The sequence below is a fragment of the Nicotiana sylvestris genome, chromosome 5, assembly GCF_000393655.2.
Source record: "Nicotiana sylvestris chromosome 5, ASM39365v2, whole genome shotgun sequence".
Classification (NCBI taxonomy): Eukaryota; Viridiplantae; Streptophyta; class Magnoliopsida; order Solanales; family Solanaceae; genus Nicotiana; species Nicotiana sylvestris.
Window position 1 is genome coordinate 50,509,434 of NC_091061.1, and position 16,900 is coordinate 50,526,333.

Sequence of the window (16,900 nt, forward strand, 5' to 3'; positions counted from 1 at the left end):
CATGGTCATATGATGACATGCCGGGTCTAAGCACTGATTTGGTGGTTCACAAATTGCCCACTGACCCGGCATTCCCTCCCGTCAAGAAGAAGTTGAGAAAGTTCAAAACTGACATGAGTGTGAAGATTAAAGAAGAGGTCACAAAGCAGTTTGATGCAAAGGTCATTCGAGTCACACGGTATCCTACTTGGTTGGACAATGTTGTGCCTGTGCCAAAGAAAGATGGCAAGACCAGAGTGTGTGTTGATTACCGTGATCTCAACAAGGCTAGTCCAAAAGACAATTTCCCACTGCCAAATATCCACATTTTGATTAATAATTGTGCAAAGCATGAGATTGGATCTTTTGTGGATTGTTTTGTGGGCTATCATCAGATCATAATGGATGAGGAAGATGACGAAAAGACGGCATTCATCATGCCATGGGGAACATATTATTACCGGGTCATGCCTTTTAGTTTGAAAAATACTTGGGCAACTTACATGAGGGCAATGACGACCATATTCCACGACATGATACACAAAGAGATCGAGGTTTACATGGATGATGTGATCATAAAGTCCATGAAGCAGTCTGACCACGTCAAAGATCTGAGAAAGTTTTTCCAGAGGTTCTGCAGGTACAATCTTAAGCTCAATCCTGCGAAGTGCGCATTCCGTGTTCCATAGGGGAAGATGTTGGGATTCATAGTCAGCCGGCGGGATATTGAATTGGAACCGTCAAAGATCAAAGCTATCCAAGAATTGCCACCTCCAAGGAACAAGACCGAGGTAATGAGTCTGTTAGGGAGATTGAACTACATCAGCAGGTTTATTGCTCAGCTCACGACAACTTGTGAGCCTATCTTTAAGATGCTAAAGAAGGATGCTACGGTTAAGTGGATAGATGAGTGTCAAAAAGCATTTGATAAGATAAAGGGGTACTTGTCACACCTACCTGTGTTTGTCCCACCAGAACCAGGGAGACCATTGATTCTGTATTTGACGGTCTTGGACAATTCATTTGGTTGTGTATTGGGTCAGCATGACATCACTGGCAGGAAGGAGCAAGCCATCTATTATCTCAACAAGAAGTTCACATCTTATGAGGTTATGTACACTCACCTTGAATGGACATGATGTTCCCTAACTTGGGTAGCACAGAAGTTGAAGCATTATTTGTCATCTTACACTACCTACCTTATTTCTCGCTTGGATCCGTTAAAGTATATCTTTCAGAACCCTATGCCCATAGAGAGACTTGCAAAGTGGCAGATTTTGCTCACGGAATATGACATTATCTATGTGACTCAGACTGCGATGAAAGACCTAGCATTGGCAGATCATTTGGCTGAGAACCCGGTGGATGAAGAATATGAACCTTTGAAGACTTATTTCCCTGATGAAGAGGTGATGCACATGACGAGTTAGAGCAGACTGAAAAAATAGGTTGGAAACTTTTCTTTGATGGGGCTGCTAACATGAAAGGAGTCGGAAAAGGGGATGTGCTTATTTCTAAAATAGGGCATCACTACCCTATTACGGCTCAGCTTCATTTATACTGTACCAACAACATGGCCGAGTACGAGGCATGCATTTTGGGTTTGAGGTTAGCTGTAGACATGGGTGTCCAGTAAGTCTTGGTCTTGGGAGACTCGGACCTTCTGGTGCACCAGATTCAAGGAGAATGGGAAACACTGGATTTAAAGCTCATACCGTACCGACAATGCTTGCATGATCTATTTCAATGGTTTTGATCAGTACAGTTCAAGCATATTCCAAGGATCCATAATGAGGTTGTTGATGCTTTGGCTACCTTGGCGTTAATGTTGCACCATCCGGACAAAGCTTATGTCGACCCTCTGCATATCCAAGTCCGCGATCAGCATGCTTACTGCCACACTTCCTTTTTTCATCTACACCTCGTAAAGGGCTATAATATAATGGAGTTTTCCAATTAAAGGACAATCGAAACGGGATTTATTGTTAAAAGATTTAGAGTCACCACTTGGGAGATTTATGGTGTCCTAAGTCATCGGTTCGAATCCCGAGTCGAGGAAAAGGTTGACTCTGTAATACAGTCCGTGAACCAGAAATCCAAGTAAGGAATTCTGTTAACCCGGAAGAAGGTGTTAGGCATTCCCGGATTCCGTGGTTCTAGCACGGTCGCTCAACTGTTATAATTGGCTTAATTATCTGAATTTAATACCTGTTTTAGCCTATGGTTCAATTTTAACTTTATAACCTCTTTTATTTAATTATTTTCAGGAAGATTGCAATGCTATTAAAACACGTCTTGGACCACGTCACATAAATGCACCCGCGGTCTTTGACATATTTTAATATTGTTGAGATTTGGATTTGGGTCACATAAATGCGCACCCGAGTTTAGGAAGGTAATATTATTAAAACAATGCGCCTAAAGTATAGGCCAAATTATTGAGTTCTTCATTGGTAGGCTAGTATAGCAATTAAGTAAAAAATCACTGCCCGTAACAACTCATTCATAAGATTCAACTACATATTTTAATGATTTAAATCATATTTAACTATATGAAAGGCTAATTATAAAGGGGAAAACAAAACAACAATGAATCAAAAAGAAAAAAAATGAAGGCAACAGTGAATGACAATGAAACTAAAAGGATGTCATGTTTTTCAATTAACAATGAGTAGGGACTCGACGTTTCAAAAAAAAAATGAAACCAAACAAATTATTCAAATCCAGATATCAAACTATACATTTCAACCAAAATGCTTTCACAATCAAAACCTTCAAATTTCATCCATTAGTGATAAAATTCACATGCATTTGACCCTGGAACAAAAGTAGACATTTATAATATTTAATAAACTTAGACCAATTTCATTCACTAGTGACCACTGTTGAAAATCAAAATATCTGCACCTTTCCACTTAGCAAAACTTCAATCAAGTAAACAAACAGGGTTAAAAAGAAGAGGATAATATAAACGTACCCATTTTATTAACTTTCAAAGTGTACCAAGAAAAGCATGTTGACGAAACTAACAGCGAACAGATCTGCTAATAAGAGGCATCGGAACTTCGAAACTCAGCTGGGAACAGCTCGTCGGAAAATTAAAACAAACGGCATCTCGGAAAGCGTATCAACGAACACCTCGATGGACCTGACCCCGGCGACCTCGACCAGAAGCACGACCTAAAGAAACAACAGACTACTGACTGAAAACTGTCGGCTTACGTAGATCTCAGGGCTGTTTTGGATGGCAGAAAAATGGAGATGATAAGTTGTGTTTTTGTTGTAATGTTGCTGCGCAGCTTTTTTGTGTGTGTGTATGGTTGTGTGCGTCGTGGTTCATGTGTGTGTGTGAAGGTGAAGCTCGCCGGAAATGGCAGTCTAGTGGTGTACGACGGTCAGGCAGTGTGTGGGCGTGCATGTCGGCTGACTTCTGGGCGAGTGTAATAGTGGGGATCCGCTCAATGGCGTTCAAGGTTAGAAGAGGAAGAAGCTATGGCTGACGAAGTTATCGTTTGGATAGAGTTGCAGCTGGCGGGTAAGGCTAGCGGTGTGAGAGGTTCGACGATGAGGGTTGTTGACGATGGGAAGGGGGGTCTCTTTGCTGCGCCGGGGTCGTAGGAGAAAATGACGCGCAAGGGGGGTCTGTTTTTGCGCAGCTTTCTTGTGTATTTTTTTGTCCGTATCCTTTCGTTTTTTGCTTTTCTTTTATTTATATAGTCTAGGTTTTTGGTACGGTTTTAGGTTAAAGGGTATGTGCATAAGAATTATGGGCTTGGTAATTGTGGGCTAGGTCCAAAATTAGGCCTAAAGATGGGTAGCTCAAGCCCAAGCTCTATTCTTTCACTTCGAACGAGATTAAAAATACGGGCCCATTTGTTAATTATTCCTACTATTCAAATAATTATTAAAATAAAACTAATCATTAAAACAAATCTATTTTTGGTATTTTCAAATATCATATTAAAATAAAAATACGATACTATTGTTGTATATATTTTTTTAAGATTCTTTTTAGAATAAAAAATGACTACAAAACATTAATGAACCTATTTTTGTGATTTTTTTGTTTTCTTGTAATAAAATAAAGCAAAAGAGTCAAAATTACTTAAAATATCTATATTATGCCTAAATTAAATATTTTACAATAATATATAAAAAATCTTGGGGAGGGTCAAAAATCACATGTCTACAGCTGCCCCTTTGACTGGAAACGTACAAAGTTTTCAAACAAATACTGACTAGACAGGTTTTTGACCCGACCCTTATTTGGAGAGAATAATGCTAAGAGAGAAAAGAGTGTGACCGAGCCCTGGTATCTGGGCTACCTACATATCCTTGGCTATAAAGGAATCAGGCCACGTGTAGTTCCGTCGAGGTTCCGGTCCGCAGTCCTGCTATTACATCAAAATCAAAACATGAAAAAGACAAGCTAAGCCTATCAACTACGAGTTACAAGATTCCTATCTATAAGTCTTCTGAAGCTTGATCTTGAGTCATGAATGGTTCTTCATGCAGACTTTAGATTTGAACCTTGGCGCTTGTTAGCTGCAGGTGCTAGCTCGTTCTTCTACATCTTTTGGGTCAGAACCGGACATGTAGTGCTTGTGACTTCCACCACGTCTTAAGCAGTTCACATCTTTCATCAACTTCTGCATTTGGATTCACTTCTTGCCTTTCTCTCTTTTCTTTATTGTGACTAACTTCTGTTGATCACCTCAGACTATTGACTCGCATTCTTGCCGCAAGATTCTTTGGTTGCTGACTTGAATTGCAATCTGAGATGCTTTTCCTTTTCTTCAGGTGGACGTCTGACTGTTGAACTCGAATCGTCTTCTCTTGTTACTTGACACTGTTTTCATTTGCACCTTGAACCATTTTCCCCTGAAACTTGCACTGTCTTCCTTCGAAACTGCTTTCCCTTGAAACTCAAGTTGTCTTTCTTCGACACTACTTTCCCTAGAAACTTGAGTTGTTTCCCATTGTTCTCCAGGTGGGCGCCTGATTACAACAAAATAGACAAAACAAAGAAATTTTCTGCCCCAGTTTGCACTAGGAAGATTTGTGGGTTGTTAGAAAAATTGTAAACCACTTGTACTATTGATGCAGTGATGAAATTAAACTAAAGAATAGATTAGGAAAACTGTAAGCTAAGCTTGACTAAAGTAAAAACTGACCCTATTCTCCAGGCGGGGCTCCCTGATTGCTGACTTGAAATGTATTCCCTACTGTCCAGGCGGGCTCCTGATTGCTGGACTTGAAATGTATTCCCTGCTCTCCAGGCGGGTTCCTGACTTCTTACTTGAAATGTATTCCCTGCTCTCCAAGCGGGTTCCTGACTTCAAGATAGACCAAACAAAGAATTTGAAAGCTAAAATTTAAATTGTACTCCCTTGTTCTCCAGGCAGGCTCCTGACTGCTGCGCTTGAAAGTATTCCCTGCTCTCCAGGAGGGCTCCTGACTGCTGCATTTGAAAGTATTCCCTGCTCTCCAGGCAGGCTCCCGACTTCAACTTGAAATGTATTCCCTGCTCTCCAGGCGGGCTCCTGACTTCAAATAGACAAAACAAAGAATTTGAAAGCTAAAACTTAAATTGTACTCCCTTGTTCTCCAGGCGGGCTCCTGACTGCTGCGCTTGAATGTATTCCCTGCTCTCCAGGTGGGCTCCTAACTTCAACTTGAAATGTATTCCCTGATCTCCAGGCGGGCTCCTAACTTCAACAAAACAGACAAAAACAAAGAAAATTTTCTGCCACAGTTTGGTGGCTGGGGACAGATGTGATTGTAAAACTAAATCATATTATCAAGTATTACTAAGGATTTGAAACCTAGGTCCCATTATTCAGGAGTGTCCTAACAACTCTTAACTAAACGACAATTTAAAATCAAAGTTATATCTTCTACAAGTGTGACTTCTGCTAAATCTTGCTATCTAAGAGGATCTTTAAACTACTCCCCATTATCCAGGAGGGTCCTGAAAATCAAAAGTCCAATTTTATCTTAAGAGTGACAACTTTTATGGTTCAATTATACTACCCTACAACAGACTTTACGCTAAATGTTGTTATCTAATAGAAATCTTAAAGCTAAGTCCCATTATTCAGGAGGGTCCTGACAACTCCTAATTGAATCCTATCTCGAACATGCAAACTTCTAAGCTAACTTATATTCTTTTGGAATACATTTATGCTAGATTATGTTATTTATGAACTTTAAACTAGGTCCCATTTTCCAAGAAGGTCCTAAAAATCAAAAATCAAACCTGTTTGGTGACTACCTTTCTCCACGAAAGGTTTCTCCGAAACAACCGAAATTTCCTGCCCCTGTTTTAATCAAACAAAAATTTTGTCAGTTTGAAATGTGGTGGTTGGTTTGTGGCTTTGACTTTGAGGGCGATTGCTCCTTCACTTCCCATGATAACTGATTTCCACTCGAGGACCTTGCTTGCTTATGGACTACCCACTTTCTCTGTCATTTTTATCACAGAAAATACCCCTTCTCCGTTCAAACCCAATTCCCTTTATCTGTTGCATTGCTCATGAACTGACATTTACCAACCTTTGTGTTTCACCGAAAATACCTTTGATCCGTCCACCTAACACCTTCCATCTGTTGCATCGTGCTCTTGTGTTGACATGAATTCCAAAGCATATTAATTTCCATCCACTTAGTGTGCATGTTGTTCCTTCCTAACTTAAATCACAGGCCTTGGCCTTGAAGTCTATTGTTCCCTCACTTGTCACGATAACTTTGATTTCAGCTTGGAATACCTTGCTTGTTACTGGTTAAACACTTTCTTTGTTGATCTCATCACAGAGAATACCTTTGACCCATTCACCCAACATCCTCTATCTGTTGCACTGTTCACGAATTGAAATATACCAAACCTTTGTATTTCTGATGGACCCCAAAGCATGTTGATTGTTACCAACTCAGTGTGCTTGTTGTTCTTTCCTGACTTATGACACTGATGTGTTAGCCAGATCTCGTTTTGTGCAATTGGAAAGCTGATGGCAAATTTTGAAGTCATTTCTCACTTATTTTAACCAAACAAACTCAGGAAGAGGAAGTAAACAATACAAAAGGAACAGAGTAAAGGACAAAGGAAAGAGGTGACTCCTAACAAGAAAATTACAAAGTAGAAACCTATCAAATGTGGGTACCAACTCTAATGACCATGACATGCACCTGTAGCCTATTCTGTTAAGTAAGCTTGATGTTCAACTCCTGTTATACCTCTAAACCATGAAAATGGGCTTCAATGCTCCGATCATCCAATCTGATTCACAATCCTTATTCGACTTGCAGTGCCCGAAGGGTTTTCACCATCAAGCCTCTCTCATTCTGTTTTTTCTCTCAACTTACCGTCGCCTTACGGTGCCCGCGAGGGTTTTCACCAATAAGACTCCCTCATTTTTGACTTCTCTTAGCTCCCGTCGCCTTACGGTGCCCGTGAAGGTTTTCACCAATAAAACTCTCTCATTTTTATTTTTTCCTGCTTGAACCAGAGTGTTTCCCCTGACATGAATTACATTTACCTGCTTGACTTGGTATTTCTCGAAGACTGATCAGAAGGTCTTTCTTTGGACCGTAATTTAGGCTTCTGGACAGGGTTAGCAAGAAAGGGTATAAAAGGCTCAAAACAATACGAATGGGTAATAATTAAAACTTTTGGAATCAGGTTTCTCACAACAACCACAACTTCTGCCCCAGTTTCTTGCATGGGGACTTTTGGATTTTGTTTTGGTGGGACCGAACCGTGAGGCTGCCTACGTATCCTTAAAAGGAATCAGTTCAAACATAGTCATGTCATAGAAATTACTTTGTTGTTGTGTTTTTTTTCCTTTTCTCTTTCTTCTTTTTTTTTTCTTTTGCTTTTCTCTTTTTCTTTTTATTGTTTTTCTTCATCTTTTCTCTTTTCTTCTTTTTTCTTGTTTTTTCTTTTTCTTTGTTTCTTTCTCTTTCCTGTTCTTTCTCTTTTTCTTTCTTCCTTTTCTTATCTTTCATGCTTGTGCTTCTGATATTTGTTATTGATTCCGAAAGAGGGGTATGAAAGAAAATAAATAAGGCTCAAAAGGGGTGACGAGGGATAAAGTGTTTAGATAGCAGAACAAAATGCCTTCGTCATTCCAACCTTCAAAACATGCCAAGTACAAACAACACAACTAAACAAACCAAGGAAAACATTTGTAACATCTTTTGGTTGTGCCAGACTTGATGACCGTACCCACACATTCACCTTCTACATTTGTTATATACAGAAAACCATTGGACAACATTCTCACTCTCATTACCACGAGTGGCCCCCTACAAATTTGGGGCAAACTTGCTTTTATCTTCAAATTGATGCGACAGGGTGCGTTTCAATAGGAGTTCTTTATGTTCTATCTGCCCCAATTTCACACAATTCGGGCTTGAAGTGATCTCAAAATCCCTTTACTTATTTCCCTCAAACGTCCCTACATCTTCAACATTGTTTCATTGCTTCGTGATTAAACTGGCTTTAAAAACCAAGCTGAAAATTACGCGTGCATGTCACGTCACTAGAGTCAACAAAAAAAGAACTATAAAAGAAAAGAGAACTAAACAAAAATGACTAGAAATTACAGAAAACATAAAATTGCATTAGACAGATGGTGACCGGGTTTGGACAACAAAACAAACAAACTATACTGGGGCTACAAACCTAGAACAAACCTAGACAACACTAAACAGGCTACTAGACTATACAAACTAGGCAAAATAAGAGGATAGAAGGGTTTGAGTCACAAGACAATATCTGGATTACAACCCTGAGATAACCCGGACAACAGAAATGCCAACAAAATAAACCACCAAAACTCCTCCCTGACTAACCAAGACAGGAGCGTCTTTCCAATTGCCAATCTCGGCATCTTATCCACTGAATTCTGCATCAATATTACTAGGACCTTCACAAACTTCCATCACATTGTTCTTAACAAATTGCTTTTGGGTTCTCTTTGCTGGCTCGTTCTTAAGATCAACCTCTGATAGCACTGAAAACTTTGCAGCGCGTGGGCCTTCGAGGATCTCAGAAGAATTTTCATATTCCTTTTCAAAACAAATCATACTCACCATATGCGTCTCAGGCGATGGACTTTGGCTAGTGTCTGCTGCATCTGGATTTTGCACGACAATGTCACCTGCATCAATAAGCTTCTGAATTACTTTCTTCAGATTCCAACACTTCTCTATGTCATGCCTCTGGGCATTTGAGCAATATGCGCACCTTTGAGAAAAATCAAACTTATTTGGAAGAGGGTTTGGCATTTTTTTCTGGATCGGCTTCAACATGTCCAATTGCTTCAACTTTTGGAACAAAATGGCGTATGACACTCCCAATGGGGTGAAAGCCTTTTCATTTTTCAGCAACCTCTCATTCTTAAATGCTTGATTGGGCCGAAAACCTAATCCAGGGGGTTTTCGATAGGCTCGTGGGGGTGGATAGGCATTTTGTGGAGCTGGGTACTGAGAGAGTGATGTATGATTTTGGGAGTTCCATGGAGAGAAGTGGCATTGGGGAGGATCATCTGTTGCATCAGGATATCCATGGTGACGATGTCGAGGCTGGAAGTGTTGATCGGGAAAGCCCATCGTATCATCTTTTCTGTTTCACTTTCTTCCACCCAATCTTACTAGGATGTTCTGAATGTCTTTCGAACAACTCATGATTTTACCTGATTTGATTCCCTCTTCTACTAGCTCCCCCATTTTTAACACATTATTGAAAGGCTTTCCCAAGGCCGGGATCAAATGACTGAAGTAGGTGGGCCCCCTGGGCTTTTAGGAAGAGCTCAACCATTTCTTCTTCCCCAATCGTGGTATTGACTCGAGCAGCCTTCTCCCTCCATCTGAGTCCAAATTCTCTAAAGCTTTCCTCCAGCTTCTTTTCCATTTTAGATAGTGAGGAGCGGTCTAGGGTAACACCTGATCTGTATTGAAAGTATCGAACAAAATCTTTAGCCATGTCACCCAATGTAGGCCACTTACCAACATCTTGATGATTATGCCATTCCAATGCTGCCCCAGTCAGGCTCTCACTGAAGTACGCTATCAACAAATCATATTTCTCGCCAACACTTCTCATTTTATTGCAATAATCCCTTAAATGGACTACCGGATCCCCACACCCATCATACAAGTTAAAGTTTGGCACTTTAAACCTCGCAGGCAGATGAACGTCGGGGGATATAGACAATTCTTTATAAGACATGCTACCCTGGTCTCCCGTTCCTTGCTTGTTCATTGAAGACTTTTCTATGCCTTTCATCCTCCTGGGTATCCCATCTCGCCCTTTTCTTCCTGTGAACTCTTCATTTACAACATAAGACCCATCCCGCGGACCCTGCTTGTACGAGTTGGGAACCTTGTGGGCAACCTCTGAGGGGTAATATTGGGCATCATGAGCTTTGAATGAGTATTCATTGTCGGGGATAGTAGATGTGACAGGAGGGCGATTTTGGGGATAGGTAATTGGAGAATGAGTGATGGAGCTACTAGGATGGTTGGGAAAGCCATGATAAGCGGATGGATCTGGAGAGTATGCGGGATCATCTAGCACTATGACCGATGTTCGGGTAAGGGTAGCATTTAGGAAGCTAGGTGGTGGCGGGGGTGGTGCCTTCCCAGTCATCCAGGCATGATACATGTCTGCCATGTGTTGTCTTAACATCTTTACCTCTTCAACCAACCCATTGTCCTGTTCAATTGACTGCTTCCGGGCACCGGTATCAACCAACTGAGTTCTGTTGTTGTCTGCCATTGCTTTTTAACTTTGTGTTGTAGAGAAGAGTTACCACTTTAAAAACCACAAACCAACCACCCTTCTGCTATGAATATAATAAAATGAAGCCATCACGATAGCATTAGGGAATTTAACATAAGATAATCTCACTTTATGTGCAATGCACCTAGCCACAGTTATCGGTTCTAAAATGACTTCGAGGGTACAAAGGTCAGTTGGCATCATCCCAATTTGTTCATTTAAACCTATCTTTTCTTTGCTTTTCTAGCACTTGTTGGCTTGCCCATTTTCCTTCATTTCTCTTTTTTTTTAATCATTACTCTCTCTTTCTCTCATATTTCACATCCCACAATTCCACTTCTTTTTTCTTTTTTTTTTCTTTTTTTTCTTTTAATAAAAAATGATTCGATCGGACTTTAAAAACCCTTCTGCTATGAATATAATAAAATAAAGCCATCACGATAGCGTTAGGGCATTTAACATAAGATAATCTCACTTTATGTGCAATGCACCTAGCCACATTTATCGGTTCTAAAATGACTTCGAGGGTACAAAGGTCAGTTGGCATCATCCCAATTTGTTCATTTCAACCTCTCTTTTCTTTGCTTTTCTAGCACTTGCTGGCTTGTCCATTTTCCTTCATTTCTCTTTTTTTTAATCATTACTCTCTCTTTCTCTCATATTTCACATCCCACAATTCCACCTCTTTTTTCTTTTCTTTTTTTTTTCTTTTTTTTTCTTTTAATAAAAAATGATTCGATCGGACCCTATGTAGGTTGCCTACGTATCATGACCCCGCATGAATCAGATCTTTGCGTAGTTCTGGCAGATCGGGAATAAAGGAAACAAACTAACATTCTCTTCTTTTTACCTTAACGACTCTAACGAGAAAAGGGAAATAAAAGAAACAAATCTCTTTTTTGTTTTTGAATTTTCTAGACTTAATGTTCTATAACCTATTGCAAACTCAAGTTTAACGAACATATATTTTTTGATTTTTTTTCTTTTTTTGAAACAAACACTCTATGTGAAATTATTAAGGAAACACCCTAGAAGAGAAAAAAAATATATTTTTTGATACTTTTTTTTCGGAAGAAAATCGAAAGAATAAACCACAGAAAAATATTTTGAATTTTCATTTGATATCGTGACGCAAGATTTCGAAGCAAGCAATGAAAAAGATAAAACAAAATATTTTTGGATTTTAATTTTGATTGCCTAAAGGAAAAATTCTAATGATAAACAAAAGATAAAGTATACAATATCCTAAAGTTCTAACGAAAATGAAAAGAATTTTTTTTTTACATCTTTCATTAATTTCCCAAAGAAACAACTCACAAGAAAATCTTTTTGGATTTTAGAATTAATGTCTTAAAGAAATCTTTTAAAGAGGTACTAAAAGAAAATTATCTTTTTTTTCTTTTTGTTTTTTAATTTTGGTCCTAATATACAAAGGGAAGTATAAAAGCAATTTTTTTTTTAAAAAAAACTTCGAGATACTAACTATCTAAAATAAAACCACCTCAAACTTTCTTTTTACTTCTTCTTGATTTCTAGGAGTAGTATTTCTAAAGAAAATTCTAACGGAAATATAAAAACGCAAAATATCTTCTTCTTTTTTGGATTCTGAGTTACACCACACCTTTTCAAATAAAAGTACAATAACAAAAAACTTGACATTGCTGTACAAAACTAGAAAGTAAAAGATGACGTAAAAAAACATACTCCAAACATAAAAATAAAATAAAAATAACCAATATAAAAAAATCTCCTTAAGCAACTCCTGAATGCGGTGGTCCTGGGGCATCTGTCATGCTCAAACTACGGTAAATGGATCCACACCTGTATGAGAAAACTTAAACCAACACTATGTGAGACAATAACATTCCCTACTAGACACATGCAAGACATGATTGAGGCTATTTTTGCAAAATGACTTATTTGCCAAAAGTGGTTAGAAGTGCAAAATTTGGCTAAGTCCACGCAAAGCCAAGAACATAAGATTTACTAGGAAGACCGGACTCTATGTGAGTTGCCTACGTATCACGCCCCGAAAGACGAGAATCAGGTATGCGTAATTCGGAAAGATTGGACTCTATTTCCCCTTTTTTTTCTGATTTTTTAAAAATGATGAAAAAGTACAAAAAAATTTTGAATTTTTCAAGCTCTTTTTTTCTTAACAAAATGTAACAGAAAACAGAATTAGGCTCCACTCGTATTATCTTCACACTTCACCCTCTCTTTTTTCTTTTTTTTTCTTTCTTCCTTCTTTTTCATTATTTTTTTTTCATTTCTTCATCTACCCTCAGCTATTATTGGTCCGCCAAATGACCCTTTTACCCTTGAATAAATGCAACATGTAGCACATAAGATGCATCAGGATGGTCTTTTATTTTTTGGGGTATACTTGTCCTAGACGCACCCAACCCCTGTGTTGAGGCCCCTAGGTCAAAATGCACATGATGCAAACAAACGTTCCTACTAGGTATCCGGCATGAGGTATTGTTATACTAGGTTTTAAAAAACCTGGGTTTATTTGTTCTAGACCTGTCTTACCCGAGCGGACAACTCGAGCCGAGGGGGGGCTGCGTACCAGTAACCAAAAGATCATCCGACTTTCCAACTTGTCCGAACTTCGTTCTATTTGGGATATGACACTAATAGAAAGAAGTCACGACCAACGTGCACTCCTCGGGAGAGAGAAGAGAGGGGTTTTGTAGCAGTTTATATATACAATTTAGATAATATCAAAGAGGTAAAAAGCAACATTTAGCACATTAGGCTCAAAAATGTAATAAAATCATATAACAGATAAAACCAAATGTAACAATTCATCTAAGCTCGAATTCTTGAACCCTGAACCAGAGATTCTGGGTTCGGTCCACAGCAGAGTCGCCAGAGCTGTCACACCTCCTTTTTTTCATCTACACCCCGTAAAGGGCTATAATATAAAGGAGTTTTTCCAATTAAAGGACAGTCGAAACGGGATTTATTATTAAAAGATTCAGAGTCGCCACTTGGGAGATTTATGGTGTCCCAAGTCACCGGTTCGAATTCCGAGTCGAGGAAAAGGTTGACTCTGTAATACAGTCCGCGAATCAGAAATCCGCGTAAGGAATTCTGTTAACCAGGGAGAAGGTGTTAGGCATTCCCGGATTCCGTGGTTCTAGCACGGTCGCTCAACTGTTATAATTGGCTTAATTATCTGAATTTAATACATGTTTTAGCCTATGGTTCAATTTTAACTTTATAACCTCTTTTATTTAATTATTTTCAGGAAGATTGCAACGCTATTAAAACACGTCTTGGACCACGTCACATAAATACACCCGCGGTCTTTGACATATTTTAACATTGTTGAGATTTGGATTTGGGTCACATAAATGTGCACCCGGGTTTAGGAAGGTAATATTATTAAAACAACACGCCTAAAGTATAGGCCAAATTATTGAGTTCTTCATTGGTAGGCTAGTATAGCAATTAAGTAAAAAATCATTGCTCGTAACAACTCATTCATAAGATTCAACGACATATTTTAATGATTTAAATGATATTTAACTATATGAAAGGCTAATTATAAAGGGAAAAACAAAACAACAATGAAACAAAAAGAAAAAAATGAAGGCAACAATGAATGACAATGAAACTAAAAGGATGTCATGCTTTTCAATTAATAATGTGCAGGGATTCGACGTTTCAACAAAAGTGAAACCAAAAAAATTATTCAAGTCCAGATATCAAACTATACATTTCAACCAAAATACTTTCACAATCAAAACCTTCAAATTTCATCCATTAGTGATAAAATTCACATGCATTTGACCCTGGAACAAAAGTAGACATTTATCATCTTTAATAAACTTAGACCAATTTCATCCACTAGTGACCACTGTTGAAAATCAAAATATCTGCACCTTTCCACTTAGAAAAACTCCAATCCAGTAAACAAACAGGGTTAAAAAGAAGAGGATAATATAAACGTACCCAATTTATTAACTTTCAAAGTGTACCAAGAAAAGCATGCTGACGAAACTAACAGCGAATAGATCTGCTAATAAGAGACATCGGAACTTCGAAACTCAGCCGGGAACAGCTCATCGGAAAATTAAAACAAACGGCATCTCGGACAACGTATCAACGAATACCTCGACGAACCTGACCCCGGCGACCTCGAGCGGAAGCACGACCCAAAGAAACAACAGACTACTGACTGAAAACTATCGGCTTACGTAGATCTCAGGGCTGTTTTGGATGGCAGAAAAATGGAGATGATGAGCTGCATTTTTGTTTTAACGTTGATGCGCAGCTTTTTTGTGTGTGTGTGTATATGGTTGTGTGCGTCGTGGTGCATATGTGTGTGTGAAGGTGAAGCTCGCCGAAAATGGTAGCCTCGTGGTGGACGACGGTTAGGCAGTGTGTGGGCATGCAAGTCGGCTGACTTCTAGGCGAGTGTAACAGTGGGGATCCACTTAGTGGAGTTCAAGGTTAGAAGAGGAAGAAGCTATGGCTGACGGAGTTATCGTTTGGGATGGAGTTGCAGCCGGCAGGTAAGGCTAGCGGTGTGAGAGGTTCGACGATGAGGGGTGTGGATGTCGGGTTGAAGACGATGGGCAGCGGGGTCTCTTTGCTGCGCCGGGGTCGTCAGAGAAGATGACGTGCAAGGGGGGTCTGTTTTTGCGTAGCTTTCTTGTGTATTTTTTTGTCCGTCTCCTTTCGTTTTTTGCTTTTCTTTTATTTATATAGTCTAGATTTTTGGTAGGGTTTTAGGTTAAGGGGTATGGGCCTAAGAATTATGGGCTTGGCAATTGTGGGTTAGGTCCAAAATTAGGCCTAAAGATGGGTTGCTCGAGCCCAAGCTCTATTCTTTCGCTGCGAACGAGATTAAAAATACGGGCCCATTTGTTAATTATTCCTACTATTAAAATAATTTTTAAAATAAAACTAACCATTAACACAAATCTATTTTTGGTCTTTTCAAATATCATACTAAAATAAAAATATGATACTATTGTTGTATATATTTTTTTAAGATTTTCTTTAGATTAAAAATGACTACAAAATATTAATGAACCTATTTTTGTGATTTTTTTATTTTTTGTAATAAAATAAAGTAAAAGAGTCAAAATTACTTAAAATATCTATATTATGCCTAAATTAAATATTTTACGCTAATATATAAAAAATCTTGGGGAGGGTCAAAAATCACATGTGTAATACTGTAACATGGTGGAAGAAGAACTACATGGTGAGCCATGGTTCCGCGACATCAGGGAATACATCAGAATAGCGATATATCCAGTTCAAGCCACAGGGGATCAAAAGAGAACAATTCGATGGTTGGCAAGTGGATTTTTCTTCAGTGGAGGGGTTTTGTACAAAAGAACCCTAGATCTCGGATTGTTAAGATGCATAGATGCATTTCATTTATTTTGGGTTTATTTCTCTAAGTACCAGCTGCTCCACTCAGATAAGTCTCTTTTTTTCCCCATGAAACATTCTTCCAGTTTTGGATTTTTCTTCCTTATTGCTAGCTCTCAAAGTCATTGCATTTCATTTATTTTGGGTTTATTTCTCTAAGATGTTTCCAATGTCAGTTCTGTTTAAGCAAATAAAAACGGATTTCAAAGTTCACTACCAACTTCCAAAATTGCACAAAGTACAGTGCGGCCAGAGCATATCAAAGATAGCATGATGTAAAGTGGGAAATAAGGTTTAAAGGAAAGTTTCATTGGTCGAAGGGTTAAGTAATCTTGCGGGAGATACAGATGTTCAGGTGGAAAGGTCAAAAGTGTAAGACAACGGTTTGGGTGTAGAACATTCTTAGATAACAAGATTTAGCGGAAGTCATATCTTTAGGAGATATAATTTAACTTTAAAACTGTCATTTAAATGGAGTTTTTAGGACCCTCCTAGATAATGGGATTTAGCTTTCAAATTCTTAGAGATATTTGGTAACATGATTCAATTAACACTCACAGATGCGCCCAACTACCAAACTGGGGCAGAAAATTTTCCTTGTTTTATCTATTTTATTTAAATCAGTCACCCACCTGGAGAGCACGGGAGAACAACACGACTGTTAAGGATAGAAAGAAGTTTGAGGTCAAGCATTCAAGCATCCATTTGGGGAAACAAGGAAAGATAATTCAAAGGAAAAGC

General features: G+C 38.7%; 1 protein-coding gene across 1 annotated transcript; it reads right to left on the minus strand.

The window, feature by feature from the left end:
• Positions 1-4,834: 4,834 nt before the first annotated feature.
• Positions 4,835-10,759, minus strand: LOC138868640 (uncharacterized). The gene is made up of 2 exons (XM_070146203.1): positions 9,988-10,759; positions 4,835-4,977 (listed from the first exon to the last, which is right to left on the minus strand). The coding sequence occupies exons 1-2, from the start codon at positions 10,757-10,759 to the stop codon at positions 4,835-4,837; spliced, it is 915 nt and encodes a 304-aa protein (XP_070002304.1).
• Between the last annotated feature and the right edge of the window lie 6,141 nt (positions 10,760-16,900).